At 50.8% G+C, this 10,282-nt stretch overlaps 1 protein-coding gene across 1 annotated transcript; it reads left to right on the top strand.

Annotated features, from left to right (window-relative positions):
- Positions 1 to 231: 231 nt before the first annotated feature.
- On the top strand, positions 232 to 3,167 carry CEBPB (CCAAT enhancer binding protein beta). Its single transcript, XM_062504894.1, has one exon. The coding sequence runs from the start codon at positions 469 to 471 to the stop codon at positions 1,441 to 1,443; it is 975 nt and encodes a 324-aa protein (XP_062360878.1). The 5' UTR covers positions 232 to 468; the 3' UTR covers positions 1,444 to 3,167.
- The last annotated feature ends 7,115 nt before the right edge of the window (positions 3,168 to 10,282 follow it).

Raw genomic sequence — 10,282 nt, 5'->3', positions numbered from 1 at the left:
CCTCTCTCCCTCTCTCCCTCCCTCCTCCCTGCCCGGGTTTGTTGTGGGCGGCCCGGCGGGCACCGCAGCGCACCCGCCCCGGGAGCCTCCTCCGGGGCCGGGACCGGCACCGCCGAGCGTGCGGAGTGGCAGGCGGCCAGGCGGTGACGCGCCTGTTGCTATGGGATCCACCGCCCCTATAAATAACTGAGGAAAGGAACTTTCCTAAGTCAGAGACTTTAGGACACGGGACCCAGAACCAGATGGTCCGGAGGAGACGCGCCAGCCCCCGCCGCAGCTGCCGGAGCGGTGAAGCCCCGCCGCGCCGCAGGGACTGAGCCAGCCCGGCTGGGCAGCGCCGCGGGGCCGTGCCCAGCCCAGGGACAGCGGCAGGGTCTGGAGCCCCCCACCCCGACGGCGGCAGCTTGACCCTGTGCCGGGGGGGGCCCCCTGCGTCGTTTCCTCCGCCCCGCATCCCCCTTTGCTTTCATGCAACGCCTGGTGGCCTGGGACGCAGCATGCCTCCCCATCCAGCCGCCCGCCTTTAAATCCATGGAAGTGGCTAATTTCTATTACGAGGCGGACTGTCTGGCTGCTCTCAACAAGCTGCACCCGCGGGCGGCCGGGGGCCGCTCCATGACCGAGCTCACCGTCGGGGACCACGAGCGAGCCATCGACTTCAGCCCGTACCTGGAGCCTTTGGCGTCGCAGCCGCCGCCTCCCGCGGCAGCAGCAGGGGGCAACTTTGAGCCTCCGTGCAGCAGCGGCGCCGGCCAAGATTTCCTTTCCGATCTCTTCGCCGAGGACTATAAAGGCAGCGGCGGCAGCAAGAAGCCCGACTACACCTACATCAGCCTCGCCCGGCACAGCCACCCCTGCGCCAGCCAGAGCCACAAGCCGGGGGGGCTGCCGGGCTGCTTCCCTCCGCAGATCGTGGAAACCAAAGTGGAGCCGGTCTTCGAGACCCTGGACTCTTGCAAAGGGCCCCGTAAGGAAGAAGGGGGCGCGGGGCCGGGACCGGGGGGCATGTCCTCGCCCTACGGCAGCACCGTGCGCTCCTACCTGGGTTACCAGTCGGTGCCGAGCGGCAGCAGCGGGAACCTGTCCACCTCATCCTCCTCCAGCCCCCCCGGCACCCCCAACCCCTCCGAGTCCTCCAAGTCCGCCGCCGCCGGCGGGGGCTACTCCACCGCCCCGGCGGGCAAGAACAAGCCCAAGAAGTGCGTGGACAAGCACAGCGACGAGTACAAGCTCCGCCGGGAGAGGAACAACATCGCGGTGCGCAAGAGCCGCGACAAAGCCAAAATGCGCAACCTGGAGACGCAGCATAAAGTCTTGGAACTGACGGCCGAGAACGAGCGGCTGCAGAAGAAGGTGGAGCAGCTCTCCCGGGAGCTGAGCACCCTCAGGAACTTGTTCAAACAGCTGCCCGAGCCCCTGCTCGCCTCCTCGCCGCGCTGCTGACCCCCGGCCGGGCTGCGGGGCGAGCGGAGCCGCCGGCTCCGGGCCCCGCTCCGCGCTCCTGGGGCCGGGACGAGGGGGGCGAGAGCCCGCGGCGGGCGGGCGGGTTTGGTTTGAATTTGTGTTGTCGTTGGATTTTTTTTTTTAATTTTTTTTTTTTTTTTTTTTTTGTGTTTACCGACACGTTGGCGGAAGGCTCCGCCGCCGCGCGGGGTCTGAGCGGGGCCGGGGCTGCAGCGGAGGGGGCACGGAGGGACCCCGGCCCCGGCCCGGGCGGGCTCTGCTGGGCGCTGGGTTATTTAAAAGAGCGAGAGGAGAGCAAGGGCAAAGTGATGCAATCCTTTAAGCATGGCTGGGAATGCTGTGTACATGATGCAATCTCGTGTAACTGTCAGTCATGGATTGAGTAATCTGTTAAAGATGTTCCTACAGTTTTTTTATTATAAAGAATAATCTATTTCTATAAGAAAATACATATGTATATTTTGGGATCTATGCATTCTTGCTACATTTGAAGCATTAATGAACAATTTTAATAAACTTTATGACTAGGTTAAAAAAAAAGTAGCTTGTTTTATTTTGAAGGCATGTTTGAAGTTAGATTAAACACAGGGCTGAAATTCCAGCTGACTCTGGCTCAATGCTGTGATCAGGGATATGGATTTTTATTGGACTTTTAGCTTTCTCTGAGAGAAAGAAAAAAAACCCCAAACTAATAACCAAAACCAAACCCCAAAACCCTTAAGAGAAACTCAGCAAAGAGCAGAGCTGGAAGCCTTAGCCAGTTCTTGTTGCCTCATTTTATTTCCTCTAATCACCTGCTTTAGCTGCTGCTTGGGTGTTGTTTGGGGAGGAGGTGTTTGTGTTGGGTTTTTTTCTGCACTTCATGCTGTTTTGAACGTGTAGAGCAAGATGTGCTATCCAAACCATGACCAATCCTTGGCAAATAACGCCGAGTCTGAAGTGGGAGGGAAGAAGAAAAAGTAAGGGAGGAAGCCTGAAATGAGGTTTTGTTTGTGTTTGTGGTTGTTTGGTGTTTTTGTTGTTCTTGTTGTTGTTTTTGTTTGTTTTTTTTTCTTTACAGAGTTTCTATTCTCTATGATTCAGCATTTCTTATGTTTGTAGTTTACAGGAATAAACATGAGAAAGTAGCATTTCTATTGGATTTCGGTCATTTCGGGCATTGCTCAGGAAGCTCCCATGAGACCCAACCAGGTGAGAGGCTCATGAACCACCCCTTTCCCTTTTCTCCTGAGACATTTGCCTAAAAACTGCAGGCAGATTCTCTGGTGAGAGGCGTTTGCTGGGGCAAGAGACAGACAAGTGGGGGTGGCAGAGGAGGAGGATGTTTGCAGCAGGCCGGGGTTTTGTTTGGGGAGATCCAAGGCTCTGCTCTGCTCCTGGCTGTGTTATTCCTGCTGTAAGGTCTGTGAGGAGTGAACAGTCTCTGGTTGGTTACGTGGAGGGAGCTGGGCAAAAGATCAGGTCTTAGTCAGCATTTTCCACTTTCCTGCTAGGCCAAATTTAAGCACAGAGTTTTTAGATCCAGATTCCCAGTGCCTGGGGAAAGAAACTCCTTTACTGGCTGTGCTCTGACAGCTGAGCACAAAAGGGGGTTTCAGTACCAAGGCAGTGGCCTCGAATTTGTTCCTATACATTCCTCACAACTAGCCGTGGGCTGCGGGACAAATCCAAATTTTGTTGCTTATTTCTAGTATCTCTTTAAGCAAAACATGTTTTCTACTGAAAGAACTGCTCTGCTTTTTTTGACTCTTAGGATCAGAGCCTCCTGCAGGTCCATCGGCTGGAGCCCTCCCTGGCATTCCCTGTGCTCTCCCTGCTCGCCCCAGAGCTGTGCAGCAGTGAGCAGGGCAGGGTTTGCCCTACACAGATTTCCCCCATTTGCTGTTCCACTTGCACGGTGCAGTTGAGTTGTTTTTACGAGCCCCTAAAATAGATTTCTTGGGTGAGCTTGCTCCTGCTCCAGCATGACTCAAGTTCTTGCAGGCAGGGTAGACGTTAGATCTTGTCTTGGCTGTCCCTCGTGACTGTGATTCCTCCAGCCTCCTGTGGCTGTTTCTTCTACTATTTGTGTCATTACAAAACTTATCCACATCCTTAGATCCTATTTTCTTCTTGTGCTGGAGGCCACGCAATGTCGCCCCAGCGTTCCCAGGCAGAGCCCAGCGCTGCCCAAGGCGGAATTGCTGGAGGACTGGAGATGTCCCCAGACACATTTCTTTCTTTCTTTCTTTCCAAATAACAAAGTTTCCGACAAGAGTTCAGTTTGTGAGGGCTGGAAGGCAGGGTAGATTAAAAGATAAGATGTACTGAAGGTATTTATATCTGTTTAAATAATGGTCCAGTTTTGGAGATTGAGCCCTACCAGGCATGAAGGAGCTAATCCCCATCCTTAAACCCTGCCTGCCCCAGTGCAAGAGAGCCAGGGCAGCCTTGCTGCAATTTAAAGAATGATGTTTAAATTACTGCTGTGTTCCAAGGTATCTCCTAATTAGGATGACAGATTTCTAGTTCAGGGGGAACCTTTTCCAGCAAAGATTTTTTTGTACAGACAGGAAAATTAAGGCCATAAATGCACCAATTTTACAATAGTCTCAGAAGGAATCTGTGAAAGACTTGGAAAGAGAATTCCCCAATCCTTCATTCTTAATCTTGTATTATCCTCATAACTTACATTGTAGGAGCTTTGTAGTGCCATTAAATGCATGGAGGTCATGAAATAACTCTGCCCTCTAAAACAGCATATGAAAAAACCTGGGTAATTAAAACATTTCCTAGAAAATAATAGTCTGGAAAAAACAACAGTTTGTAAATGAATCTGAGACAATTCCAAGCACTAAAGTAGACAAAAGATTCCAAATACCTTTTCTAATTGCAGTGGGGGGATTGGAAAATCCCTGTCCAAACAGTGTCTCAGCTCCAAATATTGATTTAGTTTCCCATGACAAATAAGATTCTGCTCGCTGAGGGCAGGACTTGGAATGTCTCAGTTGGCTTCAGACAGGGCTTCCCGAGCTGCTCTTCCTAAAACCTGCCAGGACAGCTCGTGCTGGGCAAACCATGCAGAGAGCTCCAGGCACTGGAGAGCTGTGCTCAGTTCTGTAGAAATCTATCTGCACAATTTCATTCGGGCTTTTTATTTTCATCTTTCTTTTCAAATGATGTATTACACTGGTTAATTTCTACAGGTCTTTCTTATTGCTGCTAAAATAACAGAGGTTTTTCCTCTGTAGGTGTCAGTCTGTAAATCCTTGGCACTGACATCCCCTTTCCAAAGCACTGGTTTATAAGGTGTTTGAATTCAGTAGTGCTTAGTTCTTCAAAATGAATAGTATGTAGCAGTTAAAAATACATTTAAAAATACAGTTATAGTATTGAAAGCAGTTCTTCAACTATCACTCTGTTACCTGTGTAACCCAGTGCAGTTCAGACACTGCGGTGTTGCTTTTCCACTTTTCCCACTGCCTTCCATTGGTGACTCTTGGAAGATGCAGGAAAATTCGTGCATCTTCCTGTACTAATTGTCATTCTTCTCTCAAATAGAAATCACCCTGCTCGGGTACTGCAGCTCCCAGGGCTGGCAGGGCCCTCGTTCCCTAAATAGGCTGCATTTGATCTACTGGAAATTGGAAACTCCACTGGAAAGCAGCTTGCTTTTGTGATCGTTCCCCCACCTGCTCAATGGTTCAAACGTTTGGTTTTTAATAAAAGGCTTTTCACCCCTCCTAGACGTTCTGGTGGATAGATGTGGGAAACTATAGGGTGGAATTCAAAATGAGGATAAGTGGGTTAACACTTGCTTAAGATAATGGATTTGCATCTACAACAGGGACGTATTTAATTCCAAACCTTCCAACTGGGTCCCACGATTTCACAAAGTAGTGCCAGATTTAACCCTCATTTATTTTAAATTCCCCCAAATATATTTACTATGGAAATGATCCATATAATAATAATAATAAATTCCAAACATAATTTCTAGCTAATTTAAAATGAAGAAAAATCGTGACCTACATCTGGTTTTCACCTTGCCCTGTCCTGTTGGCCCTTGTTTTTGGGGTTCCTGTATCACACATTCCGTAGCTATCAAAGCACCTTCCCAGAGTTCAGGGTATTTAATCAGAGATTTTAGTTAGGTCCCCAAATTTAATACAATTTGCAGAATAAATGCTCTCTGAGCTGAGGGTAGAGAAGCCCTGGCTCAGGCAGCAGCTCTGGCTTTGGTGGGCTCGGTGCAGACACCTCTGCAAAGAGCAGAGCCTTGGCCAGGGGCTGCGGGAGGCTCCGGCCCCGGCCCCACACGGACCCAGACTTGTTTGTTTGCTATAAATATAAATACCGTGCCTTTGCCAGTGTATTGCAACAGCAGATCATTAGGGTTGTGGTGAGCAGCTCGCTGCTGGTGCCCAGAAATGGCAGAGACAGGAATCAAAACCTCCAAACAACCCAAACCCCCCTGAACCTCACCTGCCCTGCTCCCTCCCCACAGGTGCTTTGGGATGGATTTTCTGTAAGTGAGCAAAGGAGCTTTGGTTTGAGAAATGTATGCGATGGTGACACGATGGGAAAATATTTCAGAGCAACATGATGAAACAATTACTTGGCTGCAGCAATTCAGGAAGGGAATCACAAGAAGTGGAGAAAGTGCCTGGAGCCCTTGTGCAGCACAAGGGGCGCGGTGGCTCCAGCACAAACAGAGTTCTGCTGTCCCCAGCCTCTGCCATCCACACACAGCTCGGGGGTGGATGCTTCTGACAGGCCTTCTGAGCCCAGGTGTCCTGGAACAGTGAAATCCAGCTCCTGTCTCTATTGCTTTTTGCAATGGCAAAGGCCAGAAAACAAACCTAGAATGTGACTTATTGAGATACTTCAGCGTGTCTAACACTTCAATGCACAAGGAGCAGAATATCTGGGAGATAACTTGGCACAACGAGATGAGGAGAATTACAAAAAAAGGGAGTAATTATCAAGGAGTTTGGTCGCTTAGAGGAATGCAAGCTGGCCCCCAGCCAAGAACACTTCAGCTAAGCACACAAGCCAGCCTCAGTGCCAGCTCTGTGAAGAAACCCAACCTCTGCACAGGGCTGCTCTCCTGCTGCTGAGTTATTGATGACCACTCAGGGTGGCACAGAACATTTCTGGGCTTGAAGTTAAGAACAGTGGTGATTGCTGGGCTGAGCCCCCAAAGATGAAGCAGTAGGAGAGATGGCAGAAGGCCTTGATGTCTGAGTGCAGCTACAGTGTCCTCAACCCCTTTCAAAGCAAATTACAGAGCTGCAGAGTTAATGAGTGCAGAACACTGACAGAAATTAAGATGCAAGGGATAAATATGGAGCTTTGGAACAAAAGAGACAGTTTCTGGTCCTGCGTTTTCCTCTAGTCTTTCGTATATCTTTATCAGCTAGCCCCTAAATATAACAGAGGCTCGTGCAGGTATGTGCATCTGCAGTTCCAGGTGCAGTTGCCATAGCTGCAGGTGGATTTGCCTGTTCCATATTTAGATCCTGATCTTACACATGTGCTTCATTTTATACATGTAGCTGTAGTGATTTCAGTGGAACTATTATTACTGGCATGAGTAATGATAAATGCATAAATCTGTATTTACATGGGATGTATTTACATGGATCTGTATATACATGGATCTGAGATCACCATGTCCCTGGGAAAATTTTTGTGCCTCACTCAGTTTTGTAGCACATGCCCCGGCAAATTCTGAGTCCCTCATTTCGTGTGTTTTGCAGTTTGAGAGAGCTGATTTGGCTGTGCAACAGGGGATGTCAGTGGCTTCGGCATTTCTGCATTTCCCAGGGATAAAACCTCAACCACCCAAACATCTGACAAGTGGGGTGCAGCCCGTGCTCTAACAGCTCCCGGGGTTCCAGCCCCGCACTCAGGAGTGCTGAGCCCGAGCCCAGGCAGCAGGGCTGCTCAGGAGCTCTCAGGGTGTGGATGTGCTGAGCTCTGTGCAGGCACAGCCAGCAGAGCCCGCAGTGCCCAGCCCTGGGGCCGCCCTGTGGGGTGCAGCTGTGGCACGGGCATGGAAAGCACCACGGCAAACCTGGGTGTCCAGGGAGGGGCTGAACGAGATGCTCTCCAACAGGGTCAATCCTGCTGCATTTAGGGAGCCCATCCAGCTTTTGTGCTGGCCAGGTGTGGCAGCCAGGGCTCCAGAGCCCGCTGTGATAGTGCCTGGCTGCTGATCAAAGGGCTCTTGAGCAAGACCTCACTGCACATCAGCAGCAGCTGCTGCCAAGAGCCATGGACTTCTCTGGGCTGGGAGACAACTGATAAAGCAGATGCTGAGAAAAGCAGTGATACCTGCATTGGGCAATCTCAGTGACACTAATGGCTACTGGAAAATGTTATTTGGATTTTAGTTCTTCAGTCGCAGACGCCTGATTTGCTAATGGCTCCCAGTTTGTACCGTGCCTGGGTTTGGTTTTTATCCAGACCTGAGCCTGGCTGTAGGGGACACAGTCCTGGAGCCCTGCTCAAGGGCAGAGTGGAAAGGGATTGGCAAAAAGGACAAGGAGGCAAATCTGCACGTGGGGAAGGGGCTTGGGAAGAAGGAAGCAACACCCACCAGCCCACGGCTCTGGGAAGGCTGTTGCAAGCTGTGGCAGTGGTGGGAACCATTTCCAGCAGCCAAGACATTCCCACTGACCTCAGGGAAGTGTGAAGTGAAAGTTTCACTCTGGTGATTTCTGCCAGGGCTTAAAGGCAGTCTTAGGAAAGGGCTCAAGACTTGAGCAGCAGGTGCTCCTCTGCAGGAGCCTCATGGCCAGAGGGACACCGGCTACTAATGAACCTAAGCTCAGCCTGCTATTTCCTGCAGGACGGGGCCTTTGTATTGCACAGAGGAGGGAACTCCCTGCACAGCCCTCCAGGTGGTCCCTCCAGGGCAGGGTTGAGGCACACTGGTGAGAAGGGGTGGAGATGGGTGGGAGAGGCTTTCATTGCTGCCCTACCTGTTCTGGGCATAAATTGAAATGATCAGTCTCTAAATCCTGCCAATTAGGAATGCTTTACTGGCATGAGAGCCAGTTTACTGTGACAGGTAAAGCAAAAATGTTCCATTTTTATTTTATTTTTTTTTTTTTAGAGGCAAAACCTTGCTTGAACACAGAGCAGGTGTGGGGAAAGAAACACACACAGGTTACCTTTTCCTGGGCTCCAACAAAGTGCAACCTGCATGGGAGAGCAAAATGAGATGCTTTTACAAGACTCTGAAACTGCTAATGAGGGTAAAAGCTGTGCTCTCAGTGCCTTCCTCATCTCCTGATCCACAGATTCCTGTGATGAAGAGGAAAATGGACCTCTTGGGTTTGTTACTTGTTGTTGGTTTCTGCAGACATTGCTCTGTTTTTCCACTCTGCTCTCTCTCTCAGGGTAATCCTGGTTACTGTAAAGCCAGAAACACAGCTGTCCCTCACTCCAAACCCTTCGCAGACATAATGTGACCACACAGAGCCTGGCTCATTATGTATGTAAAACGGGCAGGTGCTATTAGAAAGTAATTTTTTTCCCCCACTGAGCAGCCCGTCCCTCATTAGGAAATCCTCTGCAGGGGTCATGTTTTTATCCTGCCCCATAATCTCAAGATATTTAAGATCACCCTCAGAACTGGGGAGCATCTTCCCTTTTCTACCTTGAAGCCGAGCTCTGCCTTCCCAGGGCTCAGCCCTGTACTGCCAGGTCCTTTCCTGAGCCATTTGTGACTCCTGGTGCTGCTGGCTGCTGCCACAGCTCAGCCAGTGTGCAGTGACACGGGGCTCAGGGACAGTGACAACGACAGTGACAATGACAGTGACAATGACAGTGACAATGAACCCTCCCATGCCCACACCATTCCCTCAGCCAGGCTGCGGGAGCACTGAAGGGGGCTCTAAAAGCGCCTTTAAGAGGCTGATGGAAATGTTTAAAGAAATGAGCAGCGTTTGGTGGTGTTTAGGGTCCTGCAGGGCAGAAAATGAAGCAGCACTGGACAGGGCTCTGCTGGATGCCCCAGGGTGGCCCAGTACATCCCCCTGGTCATGGAACAGCCTCGGTGGGATGAGCTCAGTGCCTTACCTGGCTGAGTGGCTGAGAGAGGGCAATTTCCCCTCAACAGTGGCCATGGGACCAGTGGCAAAAGCCAGGTAAATATCTGTTCAAGGCAAAAGTTAAAATCAATTTTTTTTGCATATTATAATTTTTACTTGTCTACTTCTCTCTGTAGGAATTGTATTATTTTAGATGAAATGCTAAAAACGTGTCTCCAGCAGCTCCAGCAGAGGCCTGTGTGTGCCCCAGGCTGACGACCTGCCACATCTGGCACTTCCACTTGAGGCCTTCCCACATGGGAGAAGCTGCCCAGGGAGGAGAATGCACATTTCCACGTGAAACAGAAATGACAAAACAGTTCCTGGTGCACGAGCCAATTTCCAAGGCCAAATCCAGCTCTCTGCAAGTCCGGGGGAAAGGTCGTCACAAATCAGGAAGAAAAGCACTGAATTACCAGCACTGCAGCAAGAGAATAAACTCTCGGGGAGGGATTGAGGGACCAGTGGGATGTCACCCCTGGCCAGTGGCAGGGTCCCCTCGTCTCCAAGCCACGCTCCAGCCAGGGACATAAAAGACATCAATTAGATTTATATAAGAGCATTGCAAAACACCGGATAATAAATGCTGCCTCCAAAGAGCAGCGGGAGCATTCCCTGCCCTGCCGGGTTTGCCCGGGCAGCAGCCCCAGCCTGGCGAGTTTTGGCGATGCCAGCTTGCCCGGTGGCAGCCCCGGCTCTGTGGGTTTGGTGGGGGCACAGGGGCGCTGCTGGCACCT

The sequence above is a fragment of the Cinclus cinclus genome, chromosome 18 (assembly GCF_963662255.1).
Source record: "Cinclus cinclus chromosome 18, bCinCin1.1, whole genome shotgun sequence".
NCBI classification, from domain to species: Eukaryota; Metazoa; Chordata; class Aves; order Passeriformes; family Cinclidae; genus Cinclus; species Cinclus cinclus.
The sequence above is the reverse complement of the archived record's forward strand: the minus strand, read 5'-3'. Positions and strand labels throughout refer to the sequence as shown.